Consider the following 25,821-nt stretch of genomic DNA (forward strand, 5'->3'; position numbering starts at 1 on the left):
GTGGGGGGCCTGTGGCTGGGCAGGGCAGGGCTTCGAGAGCTGGAGATCCGTCCTACTGCAGCATCGCTGAGGCAGGGACTGACAGCCCCAGGCAGCTGACATAGGGTCCTGGGCTGTGGGCAGGGTGGGGGAAGCCCCGGGGGACTGGGCAGGGACAGTCAGGCCAATCGTGCCTTCAGGACCCTGACAGATCGTTTTTAAGTATATGAAGGTATTTATTAATGAAAAAAAAATCCAATCTCATCTCAGTGTGTTGACTTTAAATAGGATTTTGAAATGATCTTGGAAACACTGGTGAGTTTCTTCCTCTTGTTTTAGCAACTGCCTTTTGTTCCTCTGTTCCATGCAGCCTGGCACCAGCACCTTGTCAGGCTGCTCTCCCCATCTGCCATGTTGCGTTCACCCACTTCTCTGCTTGGGAGCATCCGTGAGGGAAACTGACTCAGGCACACATAGGGTTGAGTTACGGCTCTTTGCTACATTGTGAAGAAAGGGGTTCCTTTGAAGGAATCATTTTCCCATGTTTTTTATGCCTCGGGGCTAGATTTATCTTGGACTTATCCAAGGAGCAGTATGGAGTACCATCTTAAAAGCAATTTCTGTGTCTTGAAGCAAGAAAGGAGAAATTTTAAATCATCACGATCTTTTCAGGTGTAATCCACAATTTCCTTTTGTTTATCTAGTTGCTTTGACAGACTAATGTGCTAAGGATAGAGCCATCTCCTTTACCTCTTCCCCTTTCACATTTACCTACAGGTGACTCCATGCTTTGTTTTGCCATGCATACCTATGCTTCATGTGGAGAAGGTCCTATCTAACCCTGATTTGTTTGCTTTTAATCTGCCACACTCTTACTCTTTTGATATCAAGAAATCCCTTTGGAGGTCCAAGTTTACAACTGAAAGGTTTTAATGGTTCTCTCATTATCACTCTCTCTCTTTTATGTTATAGAACATGAATGTATTCCCACCAAAGTTCTGGATTTCCTAAGGGTGGGTTCCGTGCAATATTCATGCTGCCATTCTGTGTTTACAAGGTGTCTACAATGTACAGAAAATGTTAAATTTGGTCACTTTGGTCTGGAGACTGTTGCACATTATGTAACACCCCAGGGGTTTCTATAAATAGCCAGAAATTTGTAACAGTCACTTTGCTGCTGGGTGGAATAATGTTCTTTTGACAATGCATTGAGCTGGAAATCCAAACCTATAAGCAAATACTGAGAGTTATACATTTGTAAGAACCCAAGCGCATCCTGAGTTGTGCTGAGCAAATGCTGACTAGTTTATTCAATGGCATTAGGCATCGATTGAAAAAATATTTTTTCATTTTTGTAGAGTTGATATATATTTCTCGTAGCTTTTTCAATAAAACATAGGTGTAATGGAAGCTGGTGTTTTGTTATGATTTTTATATTGAATTTAGATACTTTTTTATTTGTCTACAGATAAGATAGTGAATCAGGGCTTCATTTGAATATGAATTTTTCTTATTTGCATGAATCTTTCTCCACAGTTAGTTCTGCTGGCTGTGGCTCTGACTTATCCCACTCCACAAGCAGAGCTGGCGTATTGGAGAGGTTGTAATGGCTGTTCCTTTTTCTCCGTTTAAGGTCAGAGTTGTGTTCTGCCTGTGTTGGTGGTCAGCCAACCACAGAGCAGGGTTAACTTTACAGGCATACCATGTTTTTGATTAACTAATTGAATTGAGATTTGGAGCATTTAAAATACAAATCTGTTAGACCAATAGAGGACTTACACTTGTACTTCCCCTAATGTAGTTATATAATGGCATTTAGGTGTCTTTAAATACACAGGAATATCTTTACTGCTGTGAAGTAAGTTTATTCTGATAGGGTGAAGACTCATCTGACCAGCGTAGGCATCTATGTCCAAGCCTTGTGCTCCCTTTACAACAAAGAAATGTAGGTATTTCTACACATCAGACATGATTCATTCAACCCTGGCTTAGACATCTCACACAGATTACATGAATTTTATTCCAGAAGCATCTGTTTCTGTTGTAGCCTGTAAAAAGAGGAGTAACTAGTTTAGTTGTAAACTGAGTGAAGCAAAGAATTCCACACTATCCACACTTGCACTACATTAATTGTCCCAGAAATAAGTTATGTAGTTTCTGTTTGAAGACAAAGTGATACCCTCGTACCTCTCTCCTTCCTGTTTCCACCTAGATTTCTGTTAAGTCACTGATTCAGTCTTCTGCTTCCCAGCAAGACTGATCACCTTTGGCAGGTCTCACAAATCTCCAGTAATGGAGAATCCAGCTCCTCACCTCTTGATGTTTCCATTCTCACTGTCCCTATGAATAAAAGAATATCCCACGGAAACTCATTTTTTTCCAATTTGAGCCTTTTAGTTCTTGTTCATTTCACAGTGACAGAAAGTTGAGGTTGGAAGGGTCCTCTACAAATCATCTGGTTCAACCCCGTGCTCAAGCAGGGCCACTTAGAGCCAGTTGCCCAGACGGCTTTTGAGTATCTGCAAGGATGGACACTCCACAGCCTCCCTCAGCAACCTGTGCCAGTGCTTGGTCACCCTCTGTAAAAAAAGTGTTTCCTGATGTTCAGAGGGAACCTTCTGTGTGTCAGTTTGTGCCCATTGCCTCTGGTCCTGGGCATCACTGAAAAAAGCCTCACTTCGTCATCTTTGCACACCCCCTTCAGGTATTTATGTGCATGGATAAGATCCTCCTGAGCCTTCTCTCCTCCAGGCTAAAGAGTCCCAACTCTCTCAGCTTTTCCTGATAGGAGAGATGCCCCAGTCCCTTAATTACCTTTGTGGCCCTTTGCTAGACTCTCTCCAGCATGTCCATGTCTCTCTTGTACTGGGGAGCCCAGCAATGAACACAGCACTCCATGTGTGGCCTCACCAGTACTGAGCAGAGGGAAAGGATCACTTCCCTCGACCTGCTGCAGCACTCCTCCTAATGGAGCCCAGAGTACTGTTAGCCTTTGACACAAGGGCCCATTGCTGGCTCATGTTCAACTTGGTGTCCACCACGACCGCCAGGTCCTTTTCTGCAAAACTTTTCCCACTGGGTTTGTAGAACAGTCTGACCTCTTTGCATCAGCTCTTAGTGTATTTGAAGAGTTTCATATCCCCACCCTGAGATTTTTCTTCTTTGGGGTAAACCATCATTTTTTTTCAGATTTTTTTGTAGGTCATATTTTCTAGACCTTTCATCACATTCATTGCTCTTCACCAGCCTCTCCAATTGATCCACATCTTTGTTATACCAAACAGGAACAGATTTGGCCATCTGGGGCCTGAATACTAGTGATCAGAGCATAAGGATTACTTCCTGTGTTTTGCAAGCTCTATTCTTGTTTACATAGTCCTGTATAGTGTTTTCTTTCTTAATGACAGCATGACTTGTTGGCTTACATTCATCTGTTCCACTATGTAGACTCTGGGCCATCTTCTTAGGAACTGTTAGCCTGCCTGTATTTTTTGCATCTGATTATTTCTGCCTGAGCATATTCATTGCCCTTGTTTTGAATTCTGTTTTTAGCCCATTTCTCCAATTTAAGAGATATCTTTTTTTAATTCCAGTGTTGTCCTTCACACCTGCAGCCCTTTTTCTAGATGTGTCACCTGGAAACATGACAAGCAGAGTCATTACATTTCTTTCTTGAAGTATCCTGTTCCCTTGTCCAGTGCTAACAAAATGCCCTAAGCCCCTGACTGCTCAAATACTTGGGAATATCTTGCTGAGACACTGCCATATATCCTACAGGACAGTCAGAGAAGTGAATCCAGCTGTTTTAAAATTTAGGCTAGCAGCGGGCTGGAGACTATGTCTGCAAAAGTTTCCGAAAATGCTCTAAAACCCCTCAACCTTGTTGAAGCAGAGGCTCAGCTCACTTGGGCAGAAGAACAGGTTATTATTAGTTAGGCATTTTACAGGATTGTCTGTGTCTTCTATTGCTTCTCACACATAAGTCTCAAAGTGTGTTACAGGGTGGTCAATATCATTGTTCCTGCTGCGCTGAAATGCCAAATAAGCACTCAGAGTTGATAATTTGCCTGCAGTTACCCAGAAGCAGAGCAGAGGACTCCAGAGTGGCTGTTTAGTACGTTATTCACTCAATCAGTGTTTCCTGAGAAGAATCCACCAGGAGAAGGTTGACACAATATATTCACAAGGACAGAGATCACATCAAAGAGTTTAGCACCTCAAATTGACAAAGGCGAAGCAGGAGCAGAGAGGGATGCATTAATTTTCTTCTAGTCTCACAGCAGGTTAATGGAAGAAACATGGCTCCAAGCCAGGTGCCTGGCCTTGCTGACAAGCAGGCCACCCCCAGGCCAGGCTGGCTCAGCAAGGGTCTGTGGTCACACTTTCTCCTCCTCAGCTGACACCCTGTTTTCACCTGGCAGTGGAAGAGAGAAGTGATAATATGAGATACATTTATTTTGCACACCAGTGAAGTTCTAGGCACAGAACTCTCTGGCAAAGGGGAACAAAATAAGAAGAGAATTTAGAAATGCTGTACCGTGTATTTCACATTTGACAATTTGTACTTCAGAGTTAAAACAATTTCATATGTGCCCTTTGAAAGTGTGAGGCTGCATGCATGAAGAAAGTACCTATTTCCCTTATGTTTTGAGCAGGGAGCCATATGTTTTAAAAATTAAAAAGAACAATTAGTCTTGGAGCATTAAATCTGCCCATCTAGGTAGATGACTAGCTTTCTCACAGAGGTGGCTGTCCCAGAAAGAAGCTGAGGAAATCAGGCTTAGAAATGTAGACATTAGTAGGTGTGCGGGAACATAAATTAGGAAAATTGACAACTTTAATTACTTTCATTTACTTTCATTTGCTGAGTTCCCAGGCTGACATCAGAAGTTACATCTGTCGGGTTGCTAGCAGGGTGGGGTATGGAGGCAGAGGGGCATGGGGACAGGATAGGCTCAGTTCCCATGTTGACAGTAGGATCTGCAATGACAGCGTATTATCTGATGTAAGAAATCCTTAATAGAAACAGGAGCTTCCCAACATCTCCCCCAAACATGGAAAGTACCATGTAGGGGTAGCTGTCAGCTCAGCAGCAGCATCTTCCAGGACTCAGGGTGCTTAAATCACATCATTATTACAGACACCTCTGGATTTTCTGATTGAGGTTTTCCTATTTTACTTGGAGGGATAATGGATGGAAGGCGGCTTAAATGATAAAGTGAATCATGTGAGAGTGAGGGAATGCCTATACAATGAAAGAAAGGGTGACTGGAGATTGTGTGGAATAGAAAAATACAGATTTAAGGCATTATGGTGCCTAACACTATGCTAAGATGCACAACGTTTTTGTATCGTGCCTGTTTTGACTACGAGATTCTTGGGGTAAGGACTGTGGTTTTTTAGATCACCTAGCACAGTATTGCCCTGGTCTTTGTGCATTCCTGGAATGAAAACATTGACAATGTTTTTCATGGCAGAGGCCATGGCAGGCTGTATTTACAAAGACATCCAGTTTATCCAATTGAATTATTTTCTGCTCAAACAAAACATGTTCATCTTAGCTTTCTGTTTGTTTGTTTTTGTTTTTTAAATGCTATATTCAGGTGAGAAATGTCCCGCTGCAGTATTTGACAGTTACTTTTGTGTGACCTGAGTAAGTTAAAAATCAGACTGTATGTAGCCCCAAATGTCAAATATATCATTACAGTTGGTTTTCAATGTCCATTTCAGTCTGGTAGTTTTGTGCTTGACTGCCATCATGGAGCAAGAGGTAACAAGCCAGGGCCTCATGGAGTCAGATGTAACAGCCACTGGACAGCACTCAAAACGTCTAGCCATTTAAGAGTCAAATGCAAAATCTATAAGCCAGTGTGACAAACCACCTGCTGCTCCTTTCTTACTGTTCCTTCTTCTATTCTGCAAATACGAATTACATGGATCTATATCACCAAGAAATCTGCAGACTCTAACAGAATGTCAGCCTTCAACTCTGCTGCATGTATGAGAAGGCAAATAGGAAATAGGAGCGCTGGTACACTTTTCCCATGCCATTCATTATTTTATGGAGTTCTTTCTCATATCTGTTCTTATTTGATTCTTCTGTAACATGGCCACATTTGACTTAGTAGCTGTTTTGCTGAAAAAGAATGGAAGCTACTTAACCATTTCACTAAGTGGCTTTCAGATAGTTGTCATTTCCCTTTAAGTTTTTGCTTTTTATGATTTATAGCTAAGTAACAGAGAAGGACCTGCCCTGGAATTTGCTTTTAAAGCCAGGTACCTTCCAGGAGCAAGATTTAGAAGCATTATTTACACACCATTCTCAGAAATACATGTTATTGTGGTTGCTTTCTTATTTAATTGGGTTGAAATAGAATCCAACATCTAATTTGGGAGTACTTTTGTGTCAGTACTGGCTATTTTCTGACTCACCTTGGTGAGTAGACTGTGTGAGTCTCATTACTTGAATAGGTGAGTGTAAGAGGCTTCTGTATAAAAGGCTACAGTTTATTATTTTAGCTGAGGGAGGAAAGATGGGGAAAGTAGAATGGGGATCCACACCTATCAGCTAATTTTTCCTTTTCTAAATTCTATTTTTATTTTGCAGGTCATGGAGATCAAAGGACAAATGATTCATGTGCCAGAATCAAATTCAATTTTGTTTCTGGGTTCCCCCTGTGTGGACAAATTGGATGAACTGATGGGGCGAGGCCTCCATCTTTCGGACATACCTATCCATGATGCTACTCGCGATGTCATATTGGTTGGGGAGCAGGCAAAGGCCCAGGATGGCTTGAAAAAACGAATGGATAAGCTGAAGGCAACGCTAGAATGCACACACCAAGCCCTGGAAGAGGAGAAAAAGAAAACAGTAGATCTCCTTATTTCTATTTTCCCTGAAGAAGTGGCTCAGCAGTTGTGGCAGGGGCAGCAGGTTCAGGCCAGGAAGTTTGATGATGTCACCATGCTTTTCTCAGACATTGTTGGCTTCACTGCTATCTGTGCACAGTGCACGCCCATGCAGGTTATCAGCATGCTGAACGAACTCTACACGCGGTTTGACCATCAGTGTGGATTCCTGGACATCTACAAGGTAACAGCCTAAGTCCTAAGTTAGCAAAATCTAATTGCAACTAAGATAGAAAAAAAATCCCAGTAAACATCTTCCTAAATTGCAGACCTTCCCTATAAAAAAGGAAAGGCAATATTTTTGTTCTGTGTGAAAAATCTGAAATACTTTGATGCTGAGCTGTCATCATGGTTCTCCCATGGGAATATATCCCTCATATTCCCATTTTCCTATAGGAATGTACACCTTTTGTATTATAGCTTGGTTTCCTTTAGGTGATACATCAGCCACAGTGTCCTAGGGATGATGAAGTGCACAGTGATGATCCTAAGCCAAGATGCAGCACCTGGAAGGCACTCAAATACTTTCTGTTTCAGCTGAAACTTGAATGGTTTAGGGTTTAGGCACTTACCTTTCCCCTGAAAGAATTTAAATTTTCCATAAAGAGCAGAGCATTCACTAAAAAAATGTTGTGAGAGATTTAAACTTCCACTGAAAAATGGGAACAGGACAGCACTGGGCTGCCATGCTCCTTTACTGCTCTGTGGAAAAGGAGATGTCACATGTGTTGGTCCTGTTACAGACTTCATCACCTTCACTTCTTTTCAGTGGATTTGGTGTCCAGTATGTATATTCTTATAACTGAATGCACCTAAGAAAAAAAATGTAGTTGTAAAATTATATATTGATTTCATTTTCTGTCTGAGGCTTGCAGACTGAATCACCAGTTTTCAAACTGTTTCAAATAGCATTTGTTGATAGGCTATAGAGAAAAGGTCTTCACAAGAGTGCTGTCCGTTTCATTTTTAGCCTGTAATACACTTTAAAAGGCATCCCAAAATATTAATTACCCACCTAAATAATAATTGTGGCTGAAAAGTTACAATACATACCACAGATAGAACTGAACATGGTATAGATATAGGTTGGTAGGACAGTATACCAAGGTAAAAGATCACACTGTAAATAAGTTTTGTGCTCCTGGGCTAGGTGTTTGTTATTACTAATGCTCAGAAGCCAAAGGCCATGCTGGGAGAGGACTGCAATGGAAGGTACCAACCCTCATTTGAAAATTGTTACAATCTGAAAATTATTCTGATATAGTCAGAAAAGATTGGAAGTTTGATCTTTGTTTGTATTAATCTGATGTTGCTGCACTGGATCTCGAGCCAGCTCTGAGAACAGGACTTGAGGAACTTCTGACCTACAGTCAAGAGTGATATCTAGTGACCTTGTTTTACATGATGTATCTGGTACATGGGTGTAGTTAGTGTTTTCCCAGATGATTAATTTTAGTTAGCTGTTTTGAGGCATTCAGGACATTCTTTGTTGAAAACTATGGTTGCATGGGAATAGGAAATAAAGTATGTAAAACTCTATGACCTGTTTGGAAGGAAGGTTGGTTGAGTCCTGTGAGAACACTAAGAAGAAAAATTTATACATAGGTCATTAATATTATACCATTTAGACCACGGCTTTCTGCCTTTCACCTTGCTTTTTGCCGCGTTAGATAGAAAGATGTTGCTGTATGAAAATACTCTCCTGACCAGTGAAATAAGATGACAGCTGCTGAGATAGGCAAGATAAGATTTATACATTCAGAAAAGGAATAAACACTCCAAAAAGTTAAGACCCCTATGTAATTCTATGAAGAGGGAAAAAAACCTCCTGTTTTTCCATGGAAGGATGTCTTACACCTCTAACACCCTTTCTCCACTGTTACTGCCTTAATATAGCCAGTTCTTTCTCAGATCCTTTCATCCTGGGTTTTTCTCCATCTCTCTAGTCCCCCATGTCCCCTGAGCCTCCCTACACATCCCCTGCTTCCTTCCACAGCCCACCCGTGAGCAAGACAGTGTGCACTGTGGCTATTTTGGAGCTGTATGTACCTTTTTCTTCTCCCCCCAGATCTTTTTTTCATTTGTTTTTTTAAACAGAAGTCTAAAAAAGTTACTGTGAGGTTAAGTGAAAATGACTCAGTTGAGCATTATAGAAAGACAAAACTCGGGCAATGAACCCTTTTTCTTTTCCTTAGAGAATCAGGCTTAAAAGAAAATGACAATTCTTTTGAAAAAGTATTTCCATTTTAAAATAAAAATAGCTCATATGTTTATATCTTTTTCATTTGTTTCAGATGATATTCTGCAAGCTAAGTTTATTGCTAGGAATGATCACCACCACAACAACTATAATTTTAGAAATTATTGTCAGTCAGTGAATTTTAGATCTGTAATCACCAGTATTTGTAACCACAGCCTGCCTCTAAGATATACTCCTGTAACTAGGCTACTGAGGTTTATCATGTGACCTATATATATACATCAAAACAGATCAATTTTCAAATTTGCTTGTTTTTAAGCAACATGGCAAGAATAATTTGCAAAGATTGTTTGGTGAGTAGTTCTGAATACCAAATTCACTGATTTGTAAACAGAAAATTAAGCAAAATTAATTAAATAAATTCCATGCTGTAAATTATTCACCCAGCTTTACTGTTACAGCATTTTGAATTCAGAACCTTGGTGCTTCTAATCTTGGACTCAGACAATGAACGTAATATTTTCAATTGTCTCATACTATTCATTCAAGGATGTTTACAGAGAAGTATGGCACAGAAAGAAGAACAAAGATCCTTGCGTTTAACAAGTCAGACAGAGGGCAAGCATAATGAGCTGTTGGATACAGAATAAGAAATGCTTGGAGAGGGCTGAAGGGGGATGAATTAGACTGAAATATCTTGGAAATGAAAGTAAGTAGCTGTAACTGATGAGGTAGGGAAAGGATATCCAATGGATGGATGCGTAGGTAAGAATGACACAGGCAGATGATGGGCTCAGAAAATGAACTTCACAGCAGCATTTTGAATGGATACCAAAGGCGACAGATTACATTTGTCCAGGCTGAGGGAGAACATTGCAGTAATTGTGATGCACAGTGATACGGGCCTGGGTGACAGTTTTAGCAATCTGGAATAATCTGTGTTTTACAGAGTGAAACTTTAGGAGGAATCTGCTTACATATAGCCTTGATGAAAAGATCAAGAGGGACACTCTTGGGGTAATCACAGAAGGGAGAGGATGTGAGAGAACTGAGACCTGGCAATGCATTTGGAAACTGGTGCTGCTGACTATCTGGGATAATTATATTTTGCTTGGAATTGAGGAATGGGAGAAAAAGATGCTGTTAAGCAGGGAGTGCAAATCAAAACTATGTAGATGCAGATGCTTGGTAAGCTAGTGTCTGTGGACATGCAAGTAGAAACATGAGCTCCAGGAGTAGACGTAATGGGAGAGAGAAGATCTCAGTAAATTATGAAAGCAATTGCTGTGGATAACGTATATACTGGTTGGTCTGACTGTTTGTGTCTTTGTTTTGACCTTTTTTTCTCTGTATCTGAGTTCCCGTTGTTTATGAGCCAAGTGCTGGGAAATGATGCTTCAGCTAAACCATCTCTTTATCAAATAAGCTATTTAGATATGCTGCAGCCATGGCTACTGGCATTTAAAACTTAACCCTGGAGACTGAAATTTTCCCTGCTTAAGATTCCTGTAGCTTCTGTTTCTCCCTCCAAGTAATATGTCTTTGATATAGGATAATTTTAAATATTTTTTCTTGTTGAGTCCTTTTACCTGTGTAGGCCTGCTTTCTCAGCTCTTTTCCCCTCAGTTTCCTTTCTGAAACAACCCCATTCCCCTTCCTTGCCCTTTAACTACTGTGTGGAGTAAAGGCAGCATGTACTGTGGCTGGTTTTTCGGCCATGCATGCACTGGCTGGGTGGCTATATATGCTGTCTGGGTAACACCAAGCCAAGAATCAGGCCTGCTCCTATAGGTGTTAATTTCTTTGTTCTTTCTCTGGACAGTGCAGCATTTGTCCTTGAAGACGTTTGCAGATTTCCCCCTAACACTAAACTTCACTTTCTGTGAAGTACTGAGTCCCACTTTCCATGTCTAAGCAGAGAGTCCTAAGTATTTTCATCAATGAATTGTTGTCAGCTGCCAAAATTTCTTTGCTATACATCTTTATTGTCAAAATTTTCATTGAAAGTTTATCGAATATTTATTGAATAAGACAATGTAATTCCAGAGGTTAATTTTATAGTTAGAATTCACAACTTTGTTATATGAATTTCTGCTTTCTTTTTGGTTCCATTATTTGGCTAAACTGATGCTCTCTCTGAGTGGTGCCACACACATGCCTCAAAGTCCTTTACCAGCTTCCTTGGGGTTCTCTTTGGCTATTATTCCTGGCAACATTATTTCACTTACTTCACACTGAATGATACTATTTTATTTTTTCTGAATGATACAGTTAGTATGTCAGATCTTCACTTTCTGATTTCACACACCTAACTCTGGCTACAGCCTTAATTTTTGCTCATTGTAAAGACCTGAGATTACAAAAGGGTGGAAGTCTGGACTGTTCTGCAATCATTTGAGACTGCTACTCACCAGTTCTGAAGAATGTTGTTTATATTGAAGTTGTGATATAATGCTTTTAGGAACCTAATTTTAAACTTGCGTTTTCTAAATATATCGCTTTACATTTTTATACTGGTAGTTTAAGTTGCAGAAATCAGTATTTGTTTTACAGAAAATACCAGTACTTTCTCAGTGCCTTGACTATCCCTCTGATATTTGTACATATTTATATGTATGTTCATAAGCTTACTATCAGTGCAATAATGACTAAAGAATACTGCAATGACAGGGGTCATGAGCTTCAGACTGTTCTGAAGTTTTCCAGACTTTATGTTTCATAAATTAAAAACCATAATCTCCAAGTTTTCCAGTAAAACCTATGGCCACTGTTGTCTTCTTTCTCCTTGACCTCTCTGGCTGTGTGTGGACTTGCTGGCACACAGGTGTTTCTCACTCCAGTATGAAGTCAGGGGCACCTATCTTTTTGGGGAACTCAGGATTGTTCTTGGGTTAAGTTAGAAAAAAAAAACACAAAAGATTCCTTGGGTTTTCCCTGCAGATCTGGTGTATCACCACCCAAGGGCTCCAGGATATTTTAAGACTTCCCATTACTTTAAGCATGTATTTTTCTGCAGCCTTGTGGAGGATTTATACTTTTTGTCTTTAGGGAGATGTGCAAATAAAGCAGACAGACATGTAGGCTTCAGAAGAGTTACTCTTTACTTTATAAACATACAGACCTACACAAAGCACTAAAACACCTGTGCATGTTCCCCTGCTTGCAAGTCATCACCCAAGAATCCTCTAAAGAGTCTAGGACTTCTGCTTCTGTATGTAATTTCTTCTTCAAGAATACCATGCTTGTATATATTTCCTTCTTTTTTTCTCTTTTGTCTCTCTCCTTTCACTTTTATCTGAAAAGAACACATTTGTTTATAAGTGTCCCACTCCACTTCTCTCAAGCTGCTTGGGAGCCTTAGAGTCTGTGTCCAACTTGCAGGTCCTGGGAGTGCTTCCCAAGTCCTCAGTTTGTGTGTGAACCCTGGCCATATCCTGACTTTTTATTTGGACAGGACCAAGAAGGGTATCCTCCTTTGGGGCTCCCTGCTCCATATTGAGGAGCAAACCCAGACAGAGCAGCTGGACAGGAACCATGGCTAAGACCATGCCCTGTTGCAGCATACAGGTCTCCCTGATGCTGTGTTTTGTAAAACCCACCATTAATACTTAAATCCTTTGTTTTCTTGTGTCAAGTTTTTCCACCTTCTAAATTTCAGTCCCTCTGAGGGACTGGAGGCAATTGATTTCACTTTCCATCAGCCTAGGCTATTTCCATTTAAACAGTCCAGTATTGTGTCAGATGTAGAGGACACATAGCACAAGCGTGACAACATATGGCTGGCCCTTCATATACCTGAGCATGCCAAGATGCAGCATTTTCATTCATGCAAATAGCATTCATAACTGTACAATAATTTCTTAAATGATTTAAATTAATATGGGGATACTTAGGTAAGTTAAAAGAAACTAGCTAACGTATGAATTTCAAGACAGATAAATTAAAGAATATGTAACTTTTAGGAAGATGTTGTTGTTCAGTAGTAGTTTTAATACCGGGGATACCTATAGCAAATTAATGCCACTCTTACATCTGGAGAAGGGCAGTCACATTAAACTGAAATGTGTCTTAAGTTATGCATGATTATTTTAATATTTGTTTATTTTGTTAAACAGTTCTTTACTTTGACATTGTGACTACTTCCCATAAGGCAGAATGCCAGCCAGGACATTTTCTATTCATCAGACGTATTTGATGTGATTTTTGCAATTTCATACTTGCCTACGGAAGAGAGAAATCATTTATGCACTATGACTTTTGTATTCCATGACTGCTGTGTGCAAACCTGATGCTGACATCATCTAAACTCTTAAGTCTTCTAGCATGCCTCTATTTTAACTAGTGAAAAAAAAAACCTTTTAAAATACTAGATAAGAATTCTACAAGGCAAGTACTATTTGTCACTTTTCCTTTTGTGAAGAAAACAGCGTTCTGAATTAAAGTGTAGATGAAAGAGTTCCTCCATATATTGGATACTGAAAGATTTATGCTTAAGACTGCTAAGTAGGTGCTATAGAAAGAGTTTGAATACAGCTCTTCCTGCAAAATGTTCCTGAACTTGCCAGCGTGTAGCATCATTAAGCTCACTAAAAATAAAATGCCCTCAGGCCTGATAAGAGCAATTGCTTCATAATTAGGCTCTCAGGAAAGGAGCTGGGTTTTATAGTAAGACGTTTCTTTTAAGAAATGAGCTTTACCAGAGGAACAGATTTCTGAACTTCATGGGTGGACAGTTGGAATCCATTCCTGCTCACATGGGAGGGGTTTTCCATACACTAAACTATTTCCAAAAGCAGAATGCAGTGTCATAAAAGCATTGCAGAGTTACCTTGAAACTTAGGCACAAGATTTCACTGCTTAGGAGTTAATTTTGAATAGTTGAGAGACAGAAGCTAAGAGGACCAAACACTAAGGCAGAAACTGAAGGAGATTCTTGGGTCCATTTGCAGATAGTCTTATTCTCAAATCCTATCTTGAAAACTTTTAAAACCTTTAAAAACCAGGAGTTTTTTATAGTATCCCAGAATTTTGGGAATCTGTAAATAATATTGTATCCAACATGTAGAATTAATATCAGCAATAAACCCCAGACCTAAGTAATATAAGCTGATAGATGTTAAGCTTCACAGTGTTGCAGAATTCAACTGTGTTTCAAAGCTTTTCTGCCAAATCTGTGCAGTGGGAAAACATACAGAATACTTCAAAATGCAAACAGAAATAGGCTTTAATTTATATTCATGCAACATCAAGAAAACAAACAGGTTTTGATTAATTTGAAAAAGGTCAGTATTCACTCTTTGTTACGTAGATCTAGAAGCTACGTCAGGATAAGTATACTTAGGCCATGCTCAGAAGAGGCTTTTCTGAACCGCACTTAGACCAGCTCCAGAGAAAGAGCACGCACACTTCACCTCTCAGTGGAATAACCTATCTAGTTTCTCTCCAGTATGTTTCTCTGACATTTCTTTCCTTAGAATCTGTATTTTAGATTAAGTGACTTGTTCAAGTCTTTCTACCATAAGCTGCCCCAAATACTTCACATCTGCCCTCCTTCCACTTAGTGATTAATAACATCTCTGACCTGCATGCCAAAATATGCATGCCAGGATACAGGATTTTTTGAGCTAAACAGGATCTTGCTGTTGTGCTGACAAACAGTATCTTACCACTAGCAGTCAACACACTCATGCAATCTTTTTCCTGTTTTGGGGTACTTTATGGCAGCAGGAACATGCACTCTGTAGTGCACTTTCAAGGGCACAGGGTGAGTCATGCATGAGAAGATAACAGCTCCCCTAGAGTCATGTGAGAGTTTCAAAAACTAAGCCTTTCCAGTCTGTGGCCATCATGGCCTACATAAACCTGGTTTTCAGCCATTTCTGAGAAAAACCGTGCTGATGGCAACATGGGAGGGGTCTTGCATATCAAATGACAGTCTGGTCATGGAAGCGGGCAATTAAGCAAAGATGTAGACATTTGGGTCCTGCTGTAGTAAATGGGTAAAAAAATTAGGTTACCAGAATTCAGGATGGAATACATCATGCCCTGGAAGTTAATTTTTCTCTTCAGTGACTATAGAAAGAGTATAGATGAGTAGCTTAAATTAGAGGCTTAATTTTTGCGTGACTCATGCTCAGTAGTGTGAGTCCCACCTGAATGACAATGTTGTAAGGTTATTACTGATTTGCAGAGATGTATTTGGAGAAGGATTTGGGTAGAAGGAAATATGGGAGATGTCAATGATGTCTTGAGGTAGAATATGGATATCAAATAAATTGTTCCTTGTGATGAGTGCTGAATCTCCCTTTTCTTCAGTCTTTGTCCCATACCAGTTAAAAAGTTTTGCAGCTGAACTAGAAGTCACGGACAGGAATAATGAAGCCCAAATGGTGTCTGAAGCACCACTTTTCCATATACCATGGACTGTTCCTAATTTCCCTGCTGTACAACTTAAGGCAGAAAACAGATGAAAGAAAAGCCCATTGGGAGATACTAATAACTTCAAAGGTTTCTTACAGAGTTATACTTCCAAGAATTTCATCTTAAGGCTGAAGTTTGCTGGACTCCTTTGTAGGGAAGATGTTTCAGCTTTCATAAAAGAAATATATAGTATTCAGGTAGTATGTAGCTCAGTCTTGCAGATAGAATGAAATATGGATAAACAGGATAATGACAATTTTGGGAAGGTATAGGTCTTTACTGCAGTACCTGAGAACATTTTCCAGCTTCCAATTCCAGGTGTGTTCCCATCCTGAATCCTGGCTTCATGCTGGGATGAGATTTAAGAAAGCACCTCCTTATATATATTAATATATATTGTTTAATACATAGAGTGTATTTTAATTGAGTAAAATGAAGTTTCACTGCATTTTAATTTCTCTCATACAATCAGCATCAACCCAAGTTATTTCTTTCCTAATTTCATTGCTTTTTGTTATATTGGCACTGGAATAACTCCCATCACCACTGAGCATGAGTATTGTGCTGTCTCTCAATAGGGTCCCTTACAATACTTTACTGATTAATTCAAAGCTTGACTTTCTATGACTTTTGCAAATGGATATGATGATTGTCATCTAAAAAACTATGTCTTGCTCATCCCATTGAAACAATCAGTAACATGGGATTGACTGTAAGAGGTAATGGAGTATTCAAGGGTCCTTAACATTAGTGCTGATTCTGTTCACTTTTAGCTAAGAAGAGAAATACTAACAGCATTTCATCAACCAAGGAAACTAAGGTGGTAATTTTACTGATGATCACTACAGAAAGTTAAAGGCTGACATTCTGGCAAATGCTAATCTGCTGGGCAATCACCAGGGAAACTGTAGTGTTGCAGCTCCAAACAATGCAACTCTGTGGCTCAACTGGACATTAAAGTTATCTATAATAAAGCACATGGAAAAAAGGGTGCTTTTTTAAAAAATTGTTTCCTTCCTTCCTTCCTTCTCTCTTTCTCCCTCCCCTTCCCTCTCCTCGCCTCGCCTCGCCTCCATAGCAATATAGGTCACAAATCAGAAAAAAAGAAAACATTTCATTATTGCCAATGGAGGAAAAATAATAATTGTAAAAAAAATTGCCATTACTTTAGTATTTCCTTGGGTAGTTTAAATATTACATCATGAAAAGTTCAGAAAGCATGGATAATTTTTGGCTTTAATTTTTCCAGTGTAACGGATTTTTCTTCTTGGAATTAAAAGATACAGTATTAAAATGAAAACTCAGTGGCTGCAGTATAACCCTAATTATTTAAATGTCAGGGGAGACAGAAAACATTTGGACAACTGACGTTTCAGATAATTATCAATATAGCTAATAGATATATTGGGAGACAGGGTGTACCATATAGTTCAAGTTTGGATTACAGTAGAAACTGCCATAACTAGTGCATTGTAATGGTCCATGTTTGACAGTATTGAACGTGGGTACTTGAAGAAGCCCCATGAGCTACTTATGAAATGTCAGGTATATATGGCAGACTTCTTTCCAGCATTTTCATTTTGAGATTTATGCCCTAAAATACAAGTATTATGTTCTTTATCCCTGTATTTGCTGAAGCATCTATTAAAATCCTTACTGTCTGCATAACTGTTTGATTGTTCTTTAAAAAACTTGCAAAATTCTTTTTATCTGAGTACGATCTTGTGGTCAATAGGTTTCACAGGCTTCCCTCTTTCTTAATCCATAAGGATGCTGATGTCGTTGTCTCTTACCCTCCTACCCTGCACCACTGTGAAAAGCCCACCTCTGTCCCTCGAGGACGTCCCACAGGCACTGGGGGCTGCTCTTAGGTCCCCCCAAAGCCATCTCTGCTCCAGGCTGAACAAGCTCAGCTCCCCCAGCCTCTCCTCACAGGGCAGGTGCTCCAGCTCCTACCATCTTGGTGGCCCGCCACTGAGCTGGATCCAGTTTATCAATCTCTGTCTTGTACTGAGGGACCCAAAACTGGATGCAACATCTAGGTGTGGTCTAGTGACTGCGGAGTAGAGGGTAATAACCACTTCCCACAGTCTCTGTTCATGCAGCCCAGGCTATTGTTGGCCATCTTGCTCCCAGGACTCACTGCTGGCCCATGCGCCACTTGCTGCCCACCAGGACCCCAAGGATCTTTCCTAAAGAGCTGCCTCTCAGGAAGTTGACCCCAGGATGTATCAGTTCCAGGGAAATTCCTTCCCAGGGACAGGACTTTGCACATGTTCTTGTTGAATTTCAGGAGTTTCCTGCCAGCCAATTTGTCCCACCTGTCCATGTCCCTCAGGATGGCAGCCTTGCCTTAGAGCAAATTGACTGGTCCCCCCAGTTTGGTATCAACTGCAGGATTTATGAGAGTGCAAATAAAGTTATTATCAGGAAAAGAAGCATAGATTTGTCAGAAAAGGCAGATATATTTACTCAGTAAAATTCTAGATAGTTTTTTTTTACATATTGTATTTTGAAAGGTGTTAACTAATCAGTACACATTGCATTCACCTAGAACAATGTCTCTGTATTTGGGTAGAAGAGGGGGAACATGCATAGGCAACAGGTGAAAGGAGAGGCAGGTATTTTAAGATGGAGAATAATGCTCTTCTGTGCAGGGAAAAAAACCACACCCAAAACAGAAAAGCTAGTTTTCTCGGTGAGAAAATTGAGGAAAGTGAAGAGCATTAAACTGTGATTAGCTAAGCCATTACCCCTTTCCCTGCTGCTTATTTCTATTTTTTTCACTCTCAAGCTCTTTAAGATGAGACTGATATCATTGCAACTGCTGTTTGTTATTATTTCAGTATTATAAAGTGAAATTTTATAGAATATCTCTCAGCAGTAGATGAGTTTCAGGCTATTGGCAGATTACTCATAAGTGATGAGAAACAGTTTAGTAATAAGCTCCTCTTCAGCTAAATATAGCATATACATTTTATATACTGTGGCTGTAAACAGCGTGTGGAGCGTAGAAAAACTGTTTAATATTCCAACTTTTCCTGCCAACTTAAAATTACAATGATTATGAACACATACTTAAGCGGAATTAAATATTTCTGGTGATTGAAGTAACAGAAACATGTGAGACCATGAGCAGGATTTGATGCATGTGGAAACTCAACTGAATTTGAAGAATTATCTGTTACTCTATAAAAGGAGGATAAGAAATCAAGACATGGAAAGGGCTGAAGAATATCTATGTTTAGTTACCCTATCTGAAGTCTGTATGTGTGATACAGTTATATAGATAAGCTATATATGTTAATAGAATAAACCAACTAAACTTTGAACAGCATAATATTTTTTTCTTCTTACATGTACCACTGAAAGTTTTTCTTTTCTCAAGGAAGAGCATCCTTGAGCAAAAGATGGTTATGCAATACTTAGGTATTTTCTTTTCAAAGTAATCCTGGATTCACTTCATCACCTGTGTATAACATCAAGGTATCTCCGAGTGTCCCATAGTTCTTCATCCTGAATTGCACTGAAAATTTTTTTTCCCATGCCTTGTGAGGAAAAAAACCAAAAACCTCTTCTTTATATATATATATCTCTCAAGAAGATGCTGAAGGATGAATGTTCCCTGATGGATTTGGCTTGAGAAGGGCTCCATTAGCAGTTAATTTTATCTCAGCAGGACAGCCAACTCAAACTAAAATCACCAGTGCAACCTGCATTAAGGGCTTTTATTTATGGATGACAATTTGAGTTAGAGACAATACTTTAACTGTGTTTATCTCTTTAGTGAAGGCAATCCAACTTTTTATTTCAAATTTATTTATTTATTTTGCAAAAGAGCATTGAGCAGTCCATAGAGACAGTGCCATAGATTATTTTAGGGTGAATGGTACTAAATATTACAACCCTTAGGAGTGAGATAATAAATAACTATGCAGCCCTGTGAGTATTTTGGAGATGGGAACAATAGTACACAAGTAGCCTTCAGAGGAAGGTGAAGGATCTACAAGGGATGTGCTGTTAAGGGTGGATTTTCTTTCTGAAAGAAGACAGCAATTTTTGAATTTTCAGAGCCCCCTTTTTTTTTTGTATGTATGTATTTAGTTTTGATTGTAAGCAAAGAAGCCTTCTTGATATGAGAATAATTTAAGCCATTAAAAAGGAACAAACCGCACAGAGACTTATTTATGGCTCTTATGTGAAAAAAAATAGTAATTTTTTACACTGTAACAATGAAAATAAAAATTATCTATTAGGCTTTTACTAGAAACCTGCTGAGAGAGACAGGACTAAAAATAGAGCCAATTCTCCCTCCAGTGACTTCTTTCAGTGGATTTAGGTGACCCGCCTAGTGGATGAGGGAAAGGCTGTGGATATTATCTACCTTGACTTCAGCAAGGCCTTTGACTCTGTCTTTCATGGTATACTCCTTGAGAAGCTGGCGTTTCATGGCTTGGACAAGTGTACTTTCGCTGGGTGAAAAACTGGCTGGATGGCCGAGCCCAGAGGGTTGTGGTGAATGGAGTTAAATCCAGTTGGTGGCCGTTCACAAGTGGTGTTCCCCACGGCTCAGTGTTGGGCCCCGTTCTGTTTAATATCTTTATCAATGATTTGGACAATGGGATTGAGTGCACCCTCAGCAAGTTTGCAGATGACACCAAGTTGGGAGGCAGGGTCGATCTGCTTGAGGGTAGGAAGGTTCTACAGAGAGATCTGCACGGGCTGGATTGATGGGCCAAAGCCAACTATATGAGGTTCAACGAGGCCAAGTGCCGGGTCCTGCACTTCAGTCACAGCAATCCCATGCAATGCTACAGGCTTGGGGAAGAGTGGCTGGAAAGCTGCCCAGCGGAAAAGGACCTGAGGATGCTGGTCGACAGCCGGCTGAACATGAGCCAGCAGTGTGCCCAGGTGGCCAAGGAGGCCAATGGCATCCTGGCCTGTATCAGAAATAGTGTGGCCAGCAGGAGCAGGGAGGTGGTTGTTCCCCTGTACTCAGCACTGGTGAGGCCGCACCTCGAGTGCTGTGTTCAGTTTTGGGCCCCTCACAACAGGAAAGACATGGAGGTGCTGGAGCGTGTCCAGAGAAGGGCAACCAAGTTGGTGAGGGGTCTGGAGCACAAGTCTTATGAGGAGCGGCTGAGGGAACTGGGGCTGTTTAGTCTGGAGAAAAGGAGGCTGAGGGGAGACCTTATCGCTCTCTACAGCTACCTGAAAGGAGGTTGTAGTGAGGTGGGTGCTAGTCTCTTCTGTCAGGTGACTAGTGACAGGATGAGAGGAAATGGCCTCAAGTTGCGGCAGGGGAGGTTTAGGTTGGATATTAGGAAAAATTTCTTTACTGAGAGGGTTGTCAGACGTTGGAACAGGCTGCCCAGGGAAGTGGTTGAGTCACCATCCCTGGAGGTATTAAAAAAGCATGTAGACAAAGTACTCCAGAACATGGTTTAGTGGGCATGGTTGATGGTTGGATTCAATGATCTTGAAGGTCTTTTCCAACCTAAATGATTCTATGATTCTATGATTCTATGATTTAATATTTCTGATTGCTGTAGGAATTTCAAGTTAGAATTGCCACAAGAGTGACCCCCCCCCCCATGATTACACTTTTTATGTTTATTTCCAAGCTGTGCTTTGAAAAAGGTGCTAGTAAGATTCCTTAGGCTCTTGGGTTTCCTGAGTATTTTAGATGAAAATCTTTAAATTTGCCATTGCAGGTTTCACTTACTTACAAGATGATACTTCCCCCTGTGTCTGTAACCCTGGGAAATGAAGTGTGACACTTCAGTTCCTTCATTACTTCTAGAAGTTCATCTATGTAATGACTGGTGCATATTCATGCATTCACGAGGAAGAGTACAGAAGCAGGGATGGTACTTCACTACAGCACATTTTCCCTTCTAAACTGTCACTGAATCAACACCCTGACTTTATACCTGGGGAACATCATTCAGCTACAACTTCCAGTTTCTCAGTTAAGTAACATAACACAACACAAGGTTAAACTACTGGTAGTTAGAAGACACCTGTTGGAGCTGCCCGGGGGACAGTTTATTAACCTCCGTTCTCTGGACACATCAGAATTGGAGAAATTATATTCTGTCTGCTGGGCTACCAGATTCATCTGCATGTCATATTCCACCTAAAATTGGCATGAATTAAAAATAAGTGACTATAAGACAATTACTGTAGAGCTCAACTTCTATAAAAAGTACTGTTCATGACTAAAACAGACATACGGTATCTACCAAGGACTAACAGATGCTGGGTACATAGAAAATGACATCCCAAGACCAGAAGATATTTTTGTTTTCTTCCTGCTGCAAGTCTTACGCATTGTCACTCTACAGTATTCAGCAGTCTCAGGATATCTACCAAGAAGCATTTTCTGAATCGTAGAGTACACACAACTACTTCAGTTAATTATGAACCTTAGTCTTTGATTTGTTGAGGGCCTGACTGAAAATCTTTTGGACATTTCCAATGACTTGATGCAGAGTTATAGACAGCTTTAGTGATGGCCTTTGTATAGCGTTGTAAGTAGCTGCAATGGTTCCTGGCTTCTTTGTTTGTTAATTAAGTATAAAAATTGTATCCTACTTTTTAAATAGATTTGTCTAATTTTGAAATCTAAGTTCAACCTCACTTCTCTTCTATGGTGCTATATATTAGTTCCCAATTAATGAAAGCTCTAGGGAAGCTGGCCATGGTGAGTGTAAATCAGTGAAAAGGAATGAAAAGTAGGTAAGAATAGGTCAGACTATCAGTGAGTGGCTAGAAATATCAAGAGGAGTAAAAAATAATTATTTAACTAGAACAAAAATGTACTAAATCTTAGTAAAGGTAAAACTCAATCATATGCAAAAATGGCTGAAATATTCAAAACAATATATTTTGGTTTTTAAAAGAAGCAGGATAATGTATTCCAGTCTTACAGCAAAATACCTTTTCCTGCATATCTATCTAGGATGGATATAAAAATCAAATGTACTACTAATAATGCACTATCATAATCACATTATGAAGTAAAAAACTGAGAAGTAAGTTTATCACATGGTAGCGATTTTCTCTGGAGTTTCTGTATATCATCATCTTGAAGAGCATCAAACAGATCTGAGTGCTGCTATTTTAGCCACCTTGAGTAGTACCTTCCTTTGCTCTTAATCCTATTGACATTTACTTGAATATTTATGGAGTAAGTTGCTCTCTGGTGTGCCCAGTGATTTCAGGATCTACCCAGCAGATAGTGTGGAGCGAGCTATAAGCAGTGCTTTGTTTTTCTGGTCCAGTTCTTGCTCCTCAGCTGAAGCAAGAGAAATCCCGTTCTTCCCCATGCGTGTCTGACTCACTGAAGGGCCCAGCCTGAAATTCTGAAGTGTGATGTATCAGTCTCATTGGAGTTTCTATTTTAATGTCCTCACACAACCTGCTGAAGTTCAACAAGGCCAAATGCAAGGTCCTGCTCCTGGCTCAGGGTAATCCCCAATATTAATACAGACTGAGGGATGAAGGAATTGAGAGCAGCCCTGCAGAGAAGGACTTGGGGATATTGGTACATGAAAAATTAGACATGACCCAGCAATGTGCGCTCTGAGCCCAGAAAGCCAACCGTATCCTGGGCTGCATAAAAAGAAGCGTGGCCGGCTGGTCAAGGGAGGTGATTCTAACCCTCCACTCTACTCTTGTGAGACCCCACCTGGAGTATTGTGTCCAGCTCTGGGGCCCCCAGTACAAGAAGGACATGGACCTGTTGGAGTGAGTCCAGAGGAGGGCCACAAAATTGATCAGAGGGATGGAACACCTCTCCTATGAAGAAAGGCTAAGAGAGTTGGGATTGTTAAGCCTGGAGAACAGAAGGCTCCCTTACTGTGGCCTTTCAATATATAAAGGGGGCTTATAAGAAGGATGCAGAGAGACATTTTACCAAGGCCTGTAGTTATAGGACAAGGTGCAATGGTTATAAACTGGAAGAGGGTGGATTTAGACTGGACATAAGGAAGAAATTTTTTACTGTGAAGGTGATGAGGCACTGGAACAGGTTGCCCAGAGAAGCTGTGGATGCCCCATTGCTGGAAGTGTTCTAGGTCAGGTTGGATGGGGCTTTGAGCAACTTGATCTAGTGAAAGATGTCCCTGCCCACGGCAGGGGGGTTGGACTAGGTGATCTTTGAAAGTCCCTTCCAACCCAAACCATTCTATGATTCTATGACTCCGTACGAGAGGACCAAATCAAAGTGCCATGAACAACCTGAATTATAAGAACTCCTGGAGCTTTTTAGAAAAAGGAGTTGGGTGTAAAAAACACAGATAACTGGAAAATTTGTCAAATCTGATTTTGAAGGAGGACTGAACCAAGGTTAAAGTTTGATGGAGGTACTCAGCATGTAAATTTCAGCTTAAATGCTTAGTTGGGGAAATCTTAGTAGTGACTGAAAACAGGGTCACAGATGGTAAATCATTAGACAACCTTATCAGTACTTAGCACATCCAGTTTCAACTACCAGGTCAGTCTCAACAGTCCTAATCATTCCCCTGGTTCTCCACTATTACTGTCAGAGGAACTTCATAGGGATAAGCACTTTAAAGAGTATCCTACAATGGTATTGTTATCATTTTTATTTTCAGAGTAAGATTAACATGAGGCAGCTTCAGTCCTATTTTTCTGGTAGTACACAGATATGTACAATGCAGCTCTGATGGTGCTACTCTTTCCGTGAGTGCAATTTAGCTGTCAAATTAGTTCACACAACTATGGAAATTTCCAAAGGGGAAGAAGGTAGCAAAATAAGTAGGTTTGCCTGAACATTGCAGGAATAGGATATGGTCCCAGATCTATACTTGCTTTCAGTAGTGTAATGCAACTAACTTTAGTGGAAGGGTCATTCTGAAATTAAATCATTCAACAAAGAGCAGGATTTTTATTTCATTTTTGTATTTGACAGCATAGACTGAGCTCTTTTTGTAGTAACCCCTTTATTTCTATTCAGACTGGTTATGCTCATCCACAATTTTTAAGAATGGCAATGTGCAGTTATTTGGATTTCTGCTAATTCTTCCTTCTGATTTAGAGAATTTTTTACCATCTATTTCTTAGCCATCCAGAGTGTCTTTTTAACTTCTGATACTTTTTCTCACTATGCTTGTGTGTTTTCTTCCCTAGTTTCTACATTTTTCGGCAGCCATTGCAGTATACTTGCCCATCCATTTGTCTTTGGAAAGATGACCTCCTAAACTGCAGGGAGTTGGCAGTCTCTGCTTCTTGTGGACAGAGATCCTGAGATATGGCTTGGGGAAAATAGGCAGGCAGACAGCAGTAGTGATTGCTTCTACTTTTTTTTTTTTCTATATACAAGCACTATTATGAGCTTCCAAAAGTGACGAGGGAGCTCTAACAGCTGTCTCAGCTCTCAGCTCATGAGAAACCCTCAGCTTCTTATATATATCCTCCTGCATGATCAGTAGGAAAGGCTAAGGTGTGAAACTTGGCAATGGGCTTGTAGCAGCTTCTGTAAGTTTGATGGTGGGAAGTATTTGCCCATACTGCTGTTCTAGATTCATACTCTGGGTACATTTACATGTAATGCTTACTTTTTGAGGTACTATTTCCAATTCTGTTTATCAGGACTGGAAATTAATCTGAGAAGGTCCAGGTCTACTAATATTAGTAGGACCCCTGCAAAGAGAAGGATCAGCTGTATTTATTCCCTGAATAACTCTTTGCTCAGTGTGTGCTTTCTTCTCACCTTAGTCTTTGCTGAAACCTTTCCTGGCATTCCTGTAGTGTTATAGGCAGGGTGAAAGCCAGATTAGTTATGTAGCAAAAGCCAAACTAATCCTTGAGGGCCAAGTCTGCTTGGGCATGTGTTAACGGACTGCGTACAGAGCATGTTGCAGATGTGTGGGGAAGCAGACTGCAAAATGCAATGCTGTTAATAAAGCTGCAGAATTTGAGGGCTTCAGTGTTTCTCAGGCTGCCTTTATCCAGAGCCAGAGGGCTTCTGCAATTTATTTTGCTCCCACTTTCCTCCTGAGGGACAACTTTCTTTAAAGAAAATCAAGGATAAGAGAGAGCTAAGGCCTCTCTGAAGAGACCAGAGGGATCAGTCTGCTCAACTTGATGCCTGAAGGTAGGGAATTCACAGTCAGGTAGCCTGCATAGTACAGAGGCAACAATTCTTATCTGAAAATAACAGAGACAGGTGCAGTCAAAAGTCTGTAGCAATAGCATCTATTTGTAAATTATCCCTATACCAGGAAGAGCTACCTGCTAATGAGAAGTTACAGACTCTTCACTGTTTTTTATGGTGATGTTTTGCT

The 25,821-nt window shown here is 40.2% G+C and overlaps 1 protein-coding gene across 1 annotated transcript in view; it reads left to right on the forward strand.

The window, feature by feature from the left end:
* Positions 1–25,821, forward strand: part of GUCY1A2 (guanylate cyclase 1 soluble subunit alpha 2) — a 186,094-nt gene that overhangs the window by 94,395 nt on the left and 65,878 nt on the right. The window contains exon 5 of the mRNA XM_030042593.2: positions 6,587–7,072. Coding sequence (XP_029898453.1) covers positions 6,587–7,072 — 486 coding nt within the window. The remainder of the gene's footprint in view (positions 1–6,586; positions 7,073–25,821) is intronic.

The sequence above is a fragment of the Aquila chrysaetos genome, chromosome 19 (genome assembly GCF_900496995.4).
Source record: "Aquila chrysaetos chrysaetos chromosome 19, bAquChr1.4, whole genome shotgun sequence".
NCBI classification, from domain to species: Eukaryota; Metazoa; Chordata; class Aves; order Accipitriformes; family Accipitridae; genus Aquila; species Aquila chrysaetos.